We start from the raw sequence: 15302 nt of genomic DNA on the forward strand, positions 1-15302 counted from the left end.
TCTATCAAGAATAAGATGCCAATTGAAACATTCATCATTTCAAAAATCTTTTCTTAACTCAAATTTTGAAAATTGGTGGTGGTGCGGTCCTTTTGCTTTGGGTGAATACTTTCTCCCCCTTTGGCATGAATCGCCAAAAACGGATACTTGAGTGAAATATAGGCCCTTTTTACTTTCTCTCCCTTTGGCAAACAATATATGGGTGAAGATTATACCAAATTGGAGGGCTGGCGGAATACCGGTAAGGAAGGATGATACCGAAGATGTAGAGTAGAAGCGATGTCTTTGCCGAATACTCCATTTCCCTTTCAATCTAAGACTTAATACATGAGATGCTCATGAAAACATATTAGTCTTAGCCTTGGCACAATAGAAATAGGAAATACGCAATTGTACCAAAGGAAAGAGATATGATTAAAAGGATATGTAAATTAAGCTTAAACAATTCTATATAATATAGATTGTTCCCCCTAAATATGTGCTTTGAGAGGAATACAAATTTTTTGGTCTTAAATGCCAAGTGCACATACTTAGGTTAATGAGATCATGTCTATATCATAGAGAATGTGAAGTGCATTGTGTCATAGTATAAGTGTGATGCTCATGACAGTTTATGCACTTATGAAAGCATGGTATAAACATCTCAAGCATTTACCCTTAAGGATTTCAAAGAGGCTTAAGGACCATCCACCTTTGAAACAAAGGCAGCTTATCCTCGTTACAAGGTTAAGCTTTAAGCTCTTTGACAATAAAATTACCTCACCCAGTTTTAACAAAGATGCAAGAATGAATTTTTGAAAAGTTAAACTAGGTATGAAGCAGGGCTCATGCATGAACATGCTTTCTCTTCCTTTTATACAAGATATGCAAAGAAAGTATGAAAAAGGAAGATTTAGGTACAAGTTAAAAAGAGAGGAAGTTGTTTTACCCTTTTGTACCTTCACATAGAGATGCTCTCTTCATCGTGCTTTGTCCTTAGTCTTAGTCCCCTAAGACCTATACTCAAGACAATATATGGAAATATTTTGCACAAGAGAGAGTTCTACAACTAATGATCCTTTCATTGTTATTATATATCAAGTGGATCACAAGGTGCATAATTGTATCATGAATTCTCCTTTTAACTTAGTGCATATCAGGAGATATTGATTGATAGAATATGCGGCACTGAGAAACATAAGTGTTTATTCAATGATCAAACAAATAACAAATGTGATCAAAAGAACAACATATGCATTAGTTTATCGAATAAGCTTAACATAGGAGAATCCAGTAAATATGCTACTTTAGCAGTGAAAGCAACAATCCTTGATAAGAGCGATATTATTTTACCAAGTTGGATTGATGTGTAGTAGCATACATCATGAGAAACTTATTCTCATGCAAGAGATAGTCTCGATATGATCAAGATATAGAAATAGGCCCCCTAGACATATGCATCAAAGAATTTGGAATGAAAAGAATAGATGCATTCAACTTTAGAGATGAATAGGGAGAAGCATCATTTATCTTGATCAAGGCTTATAACATTTGCAATAAACAATTTATGCCTAGTATTCTCAATGAAAAATATTTAGAGTGCTTACAATTACACCATTAATTGTTTTGAAGATCTCATTATCCAAGTAGGTGTTGTTGCTCTTGATGTCTTTCTCTTTCATGTGAGTGTCCTCCCTTTGTAGTTGTTTCTTTTTCCTTCCAAACTTATTGAAAATACTCAAGAAAGATGTCAGTAGCACAAGGGAGTATATGATGAACGATGATTTCTTTAGATAGAAAATAAAGACAATTCATCATCCATAAGTCACATAGACATGAAGTAAACTTCTTAACATTAGTGCACATCATTAAGAAAAAGGAATATGCACTTTTTAAACATCTTGATCAATCATGTGAAATTTACTTCTTCATATTGAATTCATTAATCATTACTTAGAAGCAAGTCAATATGAGAACATATATAGCAAAGGTATGAAATAGATTCTAATGGACAAGTGCATTTTATGAGAACGAGATTGAATGCACACCTAGCAAAATTAAGTCCAATAAAGAATATATTCTTCATATAGGTAAAATAAGATAATTAAGAGTAAATATTCGTTGCTGGGAAAAAGAGTTCCCATACCTTCGCTTTTACCTTTCTTCCTTAGGGTGAAGAGTAACCCTTGTGGCTTGCGGCTTGCACTTACTCTCTTGTAGATTTTTATAAGAAAGCTCAAAGGATATGTCATTAGTTACACAAACACTAGTTTCCTTTTTGTAATCATTTTTGACAAGGAATGGAAAGTGGATTACCAAAGCATAGAAACTTTATAATGTGAACTAGACTATTCCATGATATATGCTTAGTTTTAACTTATGAAACAAGCATATTTAATTCTTTAAGATGACGGGAACAAATCTAATTCAATCATGGAGAGCGATAAATATAGAAGAATCATATCCAACTTAAGCAAGAGGCAAAACAACATAAATCATTGGATTGACTCTTCATTTGGTGTTAGATTACACATCTCCAAAGAGAGATTTATTCTCTGCATGAGAGACTACTTAGGTTATTTAGATAAAAACATTAGTCTCACGATTTCTAGATATAAAGAGAGATTCTCTTTATAAGTGTCCTAAGGAATTGAATTCCTTATGTGACACCTTATTCTTTTAAAAACATGGAATATCTCTCTATATCTAGAACATGGCATGTAATACTCAAAAATGTAGAATTAAAAATACAGTTGATTTACACACACGTTTTGCCTCTATGTAATATAACAGGTGAATCAACACTTCAAAAGTCATTAATTAGCTAGTGACACTTAAATTAATATGTGCATCATGCTGAATTTTATTTAATTGTGCATATGTGGATAGTAAAAATAAAGGTGTCATTAACAATATATTAATATATTAATGGACACATGGAATTTAAACTTCAAATTGGAAAGCAAAACTCTAAAGAAGTGTGGAGAAGAGGGAAAAGCATTAGCCATCACCAAATAAATTTCCTAAAAGTATATAAATTCATCTCAGGTCATATTCAAGTGGGTTATCTAATTTGGAGACAAGTTTGCCACAAAATTCGAATTTTAAATCCAAATTTGAGTTTGAATTGGGAAAGGGAGAAAAGAAAATAAAATGGAAAAGGATAAGCATGCCTAACTGAGCCAGGAGAGGGTATTCGGCCCACTCCCGAATCCCAACCGCGCGGCCCACTAAATCCACCGCCACGGAACACGCGTGCGGCCAACATCGCTCCTGCGCAGGAGGGGCACTGGCGATGGGGCCCTGCCCGTCGGACTCGGCATTGCGCTTGCGTCGCTGTGGGCTGGGTCTCGCTCGTCATCCCGGTCATCGCGGCACTAACGAACAGAGCGAGTCGTGCGGCGGATCTCGCCCACCTTCCGCGCTAGCTGAACTCCGACTCCGCGACTCGGGGTGATAAAGGCGGATCCACCTTCCACGACCCCGTCCCTCGTACTCACCACTGTCCGCACCCCTACCACCGTAGGTAATTTACGCCCCGCTAGAAATCTTGGTGAGGAGAGAGCGAACACCGCGGCTGTCTTCTTGCCATATCGCGCCTAGACATCACCTTGGGGGCTCGACCGCGGCCGGGGATCCTATACGGCGGTGCACCGGCGCAGCAGGTGCGGAGAAGCGTCCCAATTTCACGTCGGTGTCCAGCTGGGATCGTTGGTTCGCCGCTCACCGTGACCAGAGTTTCCTGCGGCGAATTGCGGGGTGAGTAATCGACCATCGTGTTTCTCGGGTATAGAGCACCGTGTAGGACTTCTCAGATTGGAGCTTCGCGCGTGATGTCGGGGATTAGGGCTAACCAGCCATGGCGTTGCCGCGGGGGAAACAATCTCCGGCGACGGAGTTGGGCGGGCGCGGCCGTTGTAGCGCGTGTCGTCGATCCTTCGCTCTACGTCCACGATTAGACCGTAGATACCGGTTCATATAAACGAATTTGGTGCGTCGATCGGCATCTGGACGCGTAGTATCGCGTCGGTGTATTTTAAATCAGGACCGTTGATCGACCAATGGGTGGCGCGGATCCGAGCCCGTCTAACCCCCTTCGCGTTAGGTAATCTGGACCGTCCGGATCTAATCCTGCGGCCCTTGACCCATGGTACCCCTTCGCGGGTGCATTATGTAAAAGAGACCCCGCGCAATGTAGGAGTCAACCCGCAGTCCAACTCGGGATTAAACTGAGTCTGGGGAAAACTTACAGGCCAGCCCCTGCGCTTTCTTGTAATTGACGCTCAGTCCAGAAGGTTAGAAAATCCATTAAAAGTAAATAGAAATTGATTTTAATGCATAAATAAATGCCAGAATTTGTTTAATTCATATAAAATTCATATGAACTCCAAATTGGTCCATTCTAGTTCCTAAATTTTTGTAATATTATTGTCTAGCCATTACTGCTTCTGTTTTGGCATGAAAGACACATTAACATTTATCTAGTACTTAATCTTGTATTAAATACATAAAACCTTTAGAAATTCATATCTTAAAATCTATAACTCTAAAATTAATAATTCCAGTTCCTATGATCTTATTTTAATGTCTAGATTATTACTGTGTATTATGTTTACATGCTTGGTGTGATGTTAATTTTTGCTATACTATGTATGTATTGTGTTGATGCGAGTAGACGAGCAAGCTACTGAGGATCCTGAGGTTCAGCTGGTAGAGACTGCTGAGCGGGAGCTTATTGAAGGCAAATTGTGCCCTTGATCACTTCCTTTTACCCAGTCATGTTCTTATTAATCATAATGATCTGCATAGGTTAATTTGATGGGACCCAATAGGTTACCCTAGATTTTGACTATCTTTATACCTTGTTTCACCACTGGTTTTACTACTAAATTTTTGGGTAGTACATGCTATTGGTTTATGTGGCTTTAGGTATAGAGATATTCACTACTCATGATTACACTTTTTATTATCTGTTTATTCTTTACTGTTCATGATAAGATCATTATGTTAATGGGAACATGGAGAACCACCCGGGAAAACAGTGCTACCACAAGGGTATAATGGGACGCCCTTGGCTGATTAACTAGGAAAGCTAGTGGATGACTACCTTACCCGAAAGGGACAAGGGCAGTAGGGGAGTGGTCAGTGTAGGGAGGTCCTTGGGTTGATTTTGCTGCGATGGCGGTCAGGCGAGGGATTCCTGCACTGAAGCTTCCTATAAACTATAGCGGGTTTTCTGAAGCTAGTGGAACTTTGTAAAGGCCTCGTAGTGGTACCCTGCCTCGCTTCCTTGGTAGAGGTGTATGGGGTCTGATCAACTCCGTGGCAAATGGGTAACACGACTTGTGGGTAAAGATGCGCAACCTCTGCAGAGTGTAAAACCAGTATACTAGCCGTGCTCACGGTCATGAGCGGCTCGGACACTCACATGATTAATTTATGGAACTTAAACTTAATCTGTCATTTCATTGCATTTGGGATTATTTTATTATTACTTTTACTTATTATTATAATGGTTTGGTATTTACTTGCACTTAGTAATTGCTAATAAAATTTTGATCAACTTACAAGCAATGCTCAACTTTAGCCTTATATCATTGATCAACCTTACACTTCATGAACTCCCACCTTTGGTGAGTTCATGCCACATTATTCCCCACAACTTGTTGAGCGATGAACATGTGTGAGCTCACTCTTGCTGTCTCACACCCCCACACAGGAGAAGAGCAGGTGGTCGAAGAGGAGCCGCCTAACACTGAGGCTTTCGACTTGATCTAGGTGGCGTCTCCCAGTCAGCTTTCTGGCGCCAAGGATAGATTTTAGTTCCTGGTATATTCATCTTTTATTTTGTAAGACTTCCGCTATGCAATAAGTACTTTGATTTTATTATGACAATTATCTCTGTACACTCTGTTATTATATATGTTGTCTTCTTTGGCGCATGTATGAGATGCACCCGGCTTTGTCCCTTAAAACCGGGTGTGACATGGCAATAATAGGATGATTAGAGTAGAGCATGCCATGAGATACTTCCAACAATTTAAAGCATGTAGATTGTCATAATATAGAAATGATGAATACACAATCTACCATGTGAGAGGAAATTCTTCAAAGAATGGTGACATAATTTAAACACATTTGAAGTGCTTTCTTTTTCTATGTGACTACACAAGGCACATAAGAAATGATATTCTAAGATACTTGCACTTAAAAGCATAAGTGTTACCATCCTTTGGCTTTCCTCCATTTTGTAGGTCTTGATTTTTCGACACATGATACTTCTTTGTTTCCTACAACATCAATATCTTCCCTCGAGATGATATGAGTTTAAGATATAGTAATTTAAAATAACTTGGGATCAATCATGGATATATATCATTGATGATTGATAGCTTGAGTTAATAGAAATTGAATTGATTCTCTCAAGCACCCCAAAGCTTCATATCATCTCCTTCTCCTGCAAAGCTTGTCAAGCATATTTTGGTACCCATCGCTTGATGGGTCCATCATGGTTAGTCAACAAAGATCTAGGAACCCAAGAGTCCTTTGTGTTAGCACTTGGTAAACTCATTAACTTTCTAGCACAAGTTGCAATTTTGGGTTGCCTAGTTACATGAGAATTAATTGACAAGCTAGAGGTGGGGTTTTTACCAACGGGACAATCCTTGCATTGATGTCCCTTCTTTCGGCATATGTAGCAAAGGCGATCTTCAAGTCTTGAACATTTCTTCTTTCCTTGTTTCTTTCTTGCTACATGGTTAGAGAATATTTTCTTTTCTAACACTATGCCCTTTTTGTTTAAATGGGGACAAGACCTAATCAAGTGTCCCTTCTTGGAGCATTTAAAACAAAGTTTATCATCCTTGTTAATAACCAAGCCATTTTTAATATAGGGACATGATCTAATCAAATGTCCTTTCTCAAAGCATTCACTACACTTCTTATCTTTCTTTGAATGAAGTGTGGCTTGATTATTACCTTGGATGTTACCTTTTATGGAGGCATGGTTGAGGCTTTTGGAAGAGGTGTTGATTTTCTTCTTTTGTTCCTTCCTCTTGGCATTCCTCAAGTCCTTGACATTTTCTTCAAGGGAGTTAGTGCATGCCTCGGTTGTTCCCGTCTCAAGCTTCTTCACCATGTGATCACGGTTATCTTGAGAAGGTTGAGCAGTGCATCTCCCTTTTAGTTGTGTCAAGCTCCTTTTTAGCCTCTCATTTTCTTCTTTGAGCTTCTGATATGAATCATTATTTGTTCCTGCAAATTCTAGCTCAAAGGAAGATTTGCTTGTCGACGCACAACAAGCATTAGCACATGATAATGTAGTTTTAATTTGAGTACATGTGCATGAGTGAGGTTGTTGGGATTTTAAGTTTTCTAACACAACCTCATGAGCAATATTTAATATGATATGATCATCCATAAGATTTTCATGAGAGCATAGGAGCATATCATATTTTTCTTGAAAAGCTAGATTTTCAACTTTTAGCTTTTCTACTTGGTCCTTAAGCAAGGTATTCCTATTTACTAATTGAGTGATACAATGTAAAGCGTTATCTTGCTCAATTGAAATAGTTTCATACCTTTGGACCAAATCAACATGAGAGCACTTTAGCTCCTCATGTTCATTAGTCAACTCGTCAAAGTGTAGCATTTTCATGGAGAGAACATCTTCTAACCTTTGACAAGCTTCGCTTTGCTCTCTTGCTCTTTCTAGCAGTTTGAGCATGACTGCCTTATCTTCTTGGCTTAGGCGAGCGTAGAGTTGCAAGAAGCTTCTTTCTTCCTCCTAATCCTCGTTTGTGCTTCCGCTATCATTTTCATTAGCCACACAACATATGTGGGAATTGAAATGGGAAGACAAAGCTTTTGGAGAGGTGGATTCATCGTTTGGTCTGCTTCGGTCATCTTCTTCTTCTTCCTTGCAAGGGTTAGTATCACAAAGACTAAAGGAAGTAGAAGCACATGATGAATTATTATGTTTGGACTCATCAAACTTGATTTTAATTTTAGTCCAAATATCATGCGCATCGGGAATATGTTCATAATGATTCTTTATGAGGGCATGATAATCTTCCTTGCTTAGAGAATTAACTAAGATGACAAAAGCTAGATAGTTTAAGCGTATACATCTTTGATCATTCTCGAAAATATTTTTCCTACCAAAATTAGGAGTAATAATACTCTTGTCTAAAATTTGTTCTAATTGTGGATCTACGGTCCTAAAAGCATTTATTACTCTAGTAGACCATGAATCATAATTAGAACAATCGGAAAGTAATATCTCAAGAGTTACCTCCTTGTTCTCCTTGGTCTTCTTGTTCTTTTGGGATCTTCTTCGAGCCATCACTTCGAGTTGTTAGACTCAAGATGAAGTGCCTAGCTCTGATACCAATTGAAAGTCGCCTAGAGGGGGGTGGATAGGCGAAACCTGAAAATTAAAACTTTATCCCCCAACTAGATCCCTTGATTAGTGGTTAGAACAAGATATACAAATACCGGAGTATAAAAACTAAGTCCTTGCTTGTAAAGAGTATTGCTTTCAAATAATGCGGAATTGATAAAACAATACTATTAATAAGTATATGAGAATAAATCACGAGGGCTTAGATAAGAAGAGCAATAGCACAAGTTCTTTCTTGCAAGGTGTTGCTTCACTAAATGAGAATTTAACTTAGAGCAACACCAAATAGTTTTAGCAAAGAATAGTGCAAGAGAACTTAGAAAGGGAAAGAACAAACAAATCACAAGCAATAAGCACACAAGACACAGGTGATTTATTTTACCGAGGTTCGGCCCTCGAAGGCCTAGTCCCCGTTGAGGAGTCCACTAAGGACGAGTCTCTTTCAACCATTTCCCTCTCTCCACCGATCACTCAAGACTGGCGAGCTCTTCTTCTTCTCAAGGATCACTTAAGACCCCGCAAGGACCACCACACCTTTTGGTGTCTCTTGCTAGCTTTTACAAGCCTCCAAAACTTTGGAGGAAGTTCAACGGGAGTCAAAACTCCACGCGCAAATGAACACAAAGATGTAGCACACACTATCTCTCAATTAATCTCACAAGGCACTAGTGCTAAACTCAAATGAGTAGCTCTCTCTTGCTTGCTTTCTCTTTTGTGGCACTTGTGTTGGTTGTAGTGGTCTAAATCTTGTGTATAGGATGGATCAATGAATATATGTGGTTAGGAGGGCTAGAGTATGTCAACTAGATGACTTGGAATGTTGCTTGGGCTCCCACACCTTGAAGTGGCCGGTTGGGGTGGTATTTATAGCCACCAACCAAAAACTAGCCGTTGGTGAAGTCTGCTGGCGAAGGGCGCACCGGACAGTCCGGTGCGCCGCCATGTCATCCTGCCGTTAGGGCTTGGAGCTGGTCGACTGTTGGAGGCTCTGTCCTCTTGTGGCACCGGACAGTCCGGTGTCGCACCGGACAGTCCGGTGCCCCTCTGACTTCTGCTCTGACATTCTAAATTGCACTGTTCACTTTGCAGAGTCGACCATTGCGCGCAGATAGCCGTTGCTCCGCTGGCACACCGGACAGTCCGGTGTAATAGTCTGGTGTTACACCGGACAGTCCGGTGAATTATAGCGGAGGTGCGCCTGGGAAACCCGAAGGTGAAGAGTTTGAGTTGGTTCACCCTGGTGTCCGGACACTGTCCGGTGGCACACCGGACTGTCCGGTGCGTCAAACCAGGGCAGCTTTCGGTTTCCTTTTTGCTCCTTTATTTTGAACCCCAACTTGTTCTTTTGATTGGTTTGTGTTGAACCTTTGGCACCTGTAGAATGTATGATCTAGAACAAACTAGTTAGTCCAATTATTTGTGTTGGTCAATTCAACCACCAAAATCATTTAGGAAAAGGTTTGACCCTATTTTCCTTTCAAGGATACTCTAAATTATACTCTAGATGGGCTAAAAAAGGTCCAATAACTGAACCTTAGACAGGGCGACCAGGTAACATAATTCGGACGACTAGTTGCCCTAATCGAGGATTAATCGGACGACTAAGTATTTTAGTCGAGTCGTCCAGCAAATCGTGCCCTAATTATCGACCAGCCCGACTAATCCTGATTAAGCCGCACGACTTGGAATCATTGATGTTTACAATCTGATGCCAATAAGCTTGGCTGGTCATGTGAGCCCGGTGGAGTTGAGAAAGAAACCAATCACGTCCTATTTAAGGGCCTGTTTGGAAGTCTGCCTAAAGAAGGACATATTTAGAAGTAGAATATTTTCTCAGTTTTTGAGAATACTATGTATTTAAGATACTGGTGTATTTTTTCCAATACTGTGTTTGATATACTTCAAAAACTATGTTTTCAAAACTACAGTTTTGACCATGCTACAATACTTTCTGGGTGGACCTAGCCCAAAATCCGAGTGAGGGCCCAACTACTGAGTGAGACCTAAATACAAACTTACTACCTAATGGTCTTATATATCTAGTAATTAAGATAAGAAGTTCATTGGAACCAGAAATTTTTGAGTGTGAGCCTATGCCCCCACTTGCCATAACGTCGGTCCGTCCTACTTTCACAGGTTTAGAAACTTAGCTTCAGACCAAAGTTATCAATACTATGTTAAAAATGTGAGTATGTCTTGGCATTTTAAAATTACAGTATTTCAAAATTGTAGTTTTTAAATACTTTATTTCCAAACAGATATCTAGTAGCTAGAATTTTTTGTTTCCGAGACAAGCTAAAACGTCTCCCTCCATCTCCTACACTAACGTTCTATTTTTTTTTGCAGGAGATATAATTTCTACGAGAAAAAGTGTATAATTTGGCTTGTGGCACGCTGATGCACGATGCAGTCGTGTATGTGCCGGTCCAGTAACAACGAACGAAAAATCTTCACGCGCGCGAGTGGTAACCACTGAAGAGCGGCTCGCCACGCGGGCACGCGGCCGACACAGGATCAGAGCCGTCTTGGCCGCGTCGCCTCCTTGGCGAACGGGCGCGTTTGGCGCCACGCCACGCCATACCGCTGCCACCCACCGCAATCCAAGCAAGCAGCCCCGCTATGTCGGTCGCTGTGCTGCGAGTGCGAGCCATGGAGCTACTGGCACGACCCGCAGCGGCAGCGTCGTCCTCCTGCGCGCGACCCTCGCTACAGCTCCCCGCCCCGGGCACATCCCGTCCCCGTCGGCCCGGGTTCCCTACTCTCCGCGCAGCTGCGGCGGCAGCGGCGGCGATCGCCGCGGAGCCGGTACGTGCTCCTTCTCGTCGGCTTTACAGGTTGATTCTGTTGTAGTCAACGGACTGGTTATGTTGCTTGCCACGTGTTTGCGGTTATGCTCGGCTCGGTTGGCACTTGGCAGCAACCGGTTGCCCGGTCGATTAGCACGGCTTCCTTCAGTGCTGCTGGTAATGGAGATCTTACCTGCAATGCCTTCTTGGTAGTGACCTTTAGGCTTTAGCTGAGCTAAATGATTTAGGTGCCATCGGTCCGTATTTCTGGTATAAGTTGCTGAGCCTGGTATCTGCGAACTAACTGGTGATGCCATCACCAGGGAGGCAGGGACCTGCCCATTGGCTAAACAACTGACAAGTTTATCTGTATACATGAACCGCATCTTCCACAATCACCTTGCTCTGCTCTTGAGTACATTGAAATCCTGGGCGACGTGGTGCCTTGGGAACCAGTTAAGTGGAAAGCAGAGACGATAGAGGTTCCTACGTCTGATTGTCGGAGTCCTTGACTGCCCATGTATGCCTACACATTATGGCTTTGTTAAATTCTGGTAGTTAGATGCTGCTTGCCTCTCTGGGGTTTTTGATTTTGTGGTGCAGGTCAAATGTTTTGTTACTAGTAAAATGTTTCCTACCAGACCCTGCTCTCCATTTCTCTAGGGCATTTGGCATTCCTCCCTAACAACATATATTTCTTGTGTTCCATGCAAACTTAAGATCTCATAGTTTTCGTGATGGATTCCCTTACAGCAATCGAACGAGCAGCAGAATATCATTATGGAAACTGAGGTGTTTGCCTGCCCTGTCTGCTACGAGCCATTGATGAGAAAAGGGCCACCAGGCATAAACTTGTATGTCCTAGTACATTTCTACTCATATATCCAAAAAATAGTATTGGCTTGATTGACATTTATGTTCTTTTGGATTATATATGCATGCCCCAGGCCAGCAATTTATAGGTCGGGATTCAAGTGTTCAAAGTGCAACAAGTCATTTACCAGCAAAGACATCTTCCTGGACCTCACTGTAACTGCAGGGACAAAAGAATATAGCGAACAGAAGCCCGCTAGAACTGAGCTGTTCAGGAGTCCACTTGTCTCATTTCTTTATGAGAGAGGGTGGCGACAAAACTTTAATCGGAGTGGTTTCCCTGGTCTTGACGAAGAGGTACTTTTCTGCTTGATAACTTCATCGATGAATTAGAAGATCCTTTCCTACGATTGAATAACTAAGTATTGTTGTGCATATTATTTTTCTGTTACAACAAAAGACTTCTTAAGTCACCTCACCTCAGTTCAAAAAGTGTTTATCTAGCAAAGATCTTCAACTCTTCACTCTCTTATGCATGTCCCTTTCTGGATCTGCTGGCATTGTCAGTTTCAAATGGCTCAAGACTATTTTCAACCCATTGCTGGTGGTATCCTTCTTGATGTCAGCTGTGGCAGTGGCTTGTTTACTAGGAAGTTTGCAAAGTCTGGGACATACTCAGCTGTGATCGCTTTGGACTTCTCTGAGAATATGCTCCGCCAATGCTATGAATTCATTAAGCAAGATGATTCTCTCCTCAATGTGTAAGCTCTCTGTCCTGTTTCTGAATCTTTTTTTTTTCATCTGTGGTGAGCTTCCTCTGTAGTTCTGAAAGAAAAGTTTCTATTGGATCATGGATTAAGATAAGCAGGGGTTTAAGGTTGAATTGGAACCCATAATTCTCCAATCCAGTACTCACTTCATGCTTACTAGCTATCGACAAGTTGGGGAAGGTCAAAGCATTTTCTTGATGCAACAAACCAAGCATATTATCAATGAAAGATTAGGGTTGGGGATCACTATGATGTTTGGTGGAAGCTAATGTTTTTCTAGTTTAATACTCCATCTGTCCATCCATTCCAAATTATAAGATGTTTTGGATGTTCTAAATGGACTTTTTATTATGTATCTGTACATAATGTATATCTAAATGTATAGCAAAAGTTATGAATATAGAAAAAACAAAAAATGTCTTATACTTTGGAATGGAGGGAGTACCAATGATACTAATATCTATTGTCTAAACACTGTAGTGGATTGTAATCAACAGTGCATCCATCATTTTGTTACTGTATTTCTCCCAAAAAAAAACCTTCCCAATGGAGCTTTCAACAATATACATAAGTTGAACAGTAATTGATAACTTTTCTTATCTTTATTCCAAGATCAAGCCACGCAAACCGTTCACTCGTTTCTGCTTTTGGTTCTGCAGGAATCTCGCACTCGTGAGAGCAGATATTTCGAGGCTCCCTTTTGCTTCTTGTTCAGTAGATGCCATTCATGCTGGAGCGGCTATCCATTGTTGGCCCTCACCCTCTAATGCGGTACAATTTCTCATTTGCACTTTTGACTAGTGCAGTTGTGTTCATATTCCAAAAAAAAGATTAAGACTTATGTCGTTATACAACATGTAACTGCACAATATCTGCTTATAGTACGTCTGTACATAAAATCTTTTCCTAGTCAACCATAACTTTTCATCTCATAAATATATGTCTTGTATTAAACAAAACAACAGATGAAACTGGGATGATTATAAATCATACTCTTACCTTCTCCGTTTGGACCGTGCTGAAATTTTAGCAGAAGTATTTAGAACCACAAATGGCCCTTATTTGATATTAACTAGCGATAACATTTTCCCCTATGTGTTTCCAGTATAGCTTCCCTGATTCTATTCATGTTGCCATCATCTCAATACGACATTGACCAACTCAATAAAGAACTTAAATTGTATCATTAGGGCACTGCCAACCGACAATGATAATCCTGCCCTTCCATTTGTTTTATCATGGAATACTTACTGATGTATAATTATCAGGTAGCTGAAATAAGCCGCGTCCTGAGGCCTGGTGGAGTGTTTGTGGGAACCACCTTCTTATCCTCTCCCAGGAACAACCCATTCTCTGTTGAAGCACTAAGGCCACTTAGACAGGTAATTGGCCATCTTTGCTAGTTACTTTTTCTCTTTTTTCGCCGAGCTTATCTAATTTGTTCTGCCTTTTACCACTTCATGGTGCAGATTGTTGGACCAGTTAACACCAGCTACAACTATTTTACTGAAGGAGAGCTAGAAGACTTGTGCAAATCCTGTGGCCTTGTCAACTACAGCAGCAATGTTCAGAGGTCATTTATCATGTTCTCCGGGCAAAAGCCATACTGAAGAATCCTGTCAAATCCAAACTCTGTTGTTTCTTCAGGATTCCTTGCAAAAACACGTTTAGAAGTATTTGCGTATATTTGTGCCATACTGTGCATAGGTTCCTTAATTTCTGTACTATTCCTTAATGTATTCAGTACCAAAAAAAAATGCATGCTGCAGACTCTTAGAAAAGCCCTACGTTTCTGTGAATCAACAAACCTGAAAGCCTAGAATAATGCTTGAATTCTATTGCTCTCCTAAAATTGCACGTAACCGTGCTTGCTCTCAAGTGCTTCTAGTTAGATGCCCTATATAAAACACAAAAATATGTGTGTTCTATTGGTTAGTTGGGTTTGAAACAACCATAGTTCAAATCCTCATTTGTGTATAATTTTAACCTTTTTACCATTTAAATACGAGCGAGTAGGGAGTAATAAACGGGAGGGAAGCGGGTGACAGCATGACAACAAGAGATTGCCTAGTGTTCAATGCTGTAAAGGCACCGTTTGGTCGCCGCAAGATTCAGGCACGATGTAGCACAGATACAACTGAACACACACATATACAACGACACTTGCTGACGAGCTCATGGAGGTCTGTGATCATCTGCTTGACGAAAGCGCCGGGGCCGGTCTGCTCACCGATGCGGACGGACGATGCTATCGAATTGCAATACAATAATTAGATATAGAGCATTTGGATGGATCTTGCTATATCCTAACATAGATGATGTATTTGCTGATCTGTTAGAGGGGGGGGGGGGGGGGGGGGGGGGGGGGGGGGGAGTTGTACATTCTTGGGTCCTAGTAGTAGTTTGTGTTGGAAACCCAAATCCAGCTAACTTTAATTAATACTGTTGGTATTGGGTTGGGAGCTGGTGGAAGTACAAAAGGTCTAGGTTAGTCACTCAAGAGCCCGCTGTAAGCCTGTAACCAATGGTCCCATGTTATAAAAATGTAGAATG

General features: G+C 40.7%; 1 protein-coding gene across 1 annotated transcript; it reads left to right on the forward strand.

Annotated features, from left to right (window-relative positions):
* Positions 1–10899: 10899 nt before the first annotated feature.
* Positions 10900–14597, forward strand: LOC100193465 (S-adenosyl-L-methionine-dependent methyltransferase superfamily protein). Its single transcript, NM_001138581.1, has 7 exons — positions 10900–11185; positions 11920–12020; positions 12114–12336; positions 12547–12740; positions 13409–13520; positions 14018–14131; positions 14219–14597. The coding sequence occupies exons 1-7, from the start codon at positions 11000–11002 to the stop codon at positions 14357–14359; spliced, it is 1071 nt and encodes a 356-aa protein (NP_001132053.1). The 5' UTR covers positions 10900–10999; the 3' UTR covers positions 14360–14597.
* The last annotated feature ends 705 nt before the right edge of the window (positions 14598–15302 follow it).

This window comes from Zea mays, chromosome 6 (assembly GCF_902167145.1).
Source record: "Zea mays cultivar B73 chromosome 6, Zm-B73-REFERENCE-NAM-5.0, whole genome shotgun sequence".
In the NCBI taxonomy this organism is placed as follows: domain Eukaryota; kingdom Viridiplantae; phylum Streptophyta; class Magnoliopsida; order Poales; family Poaceae; genus Zea; species Zea mays.

Excerpts from the sequence above, each read along its gene's own strand:
- LOC100193465 (NM_001138581.1), top strand. The coding sequence starts at position 11,000 with ATGTCGGTCGCTGTGCTGCGAGTGCGAGCCATGGAGCTACTGGCACGA. Across the intron at positions 12,741-13,408 it reads GATGATTCTCTCCTCAATGT|GAATCTCGCACTCGTGAGAG; the intron begins GTAAGCTCTCTG and ends TTGGTTCTGCAG. Across the intron at positions 14,132-14,218 it reads CACTAAGGCCACTTAGACAG|ATTGTTGGACCAGTTAACAC; the intron begins GTAATTGGCCAT and ends TTCATGGTGCAG.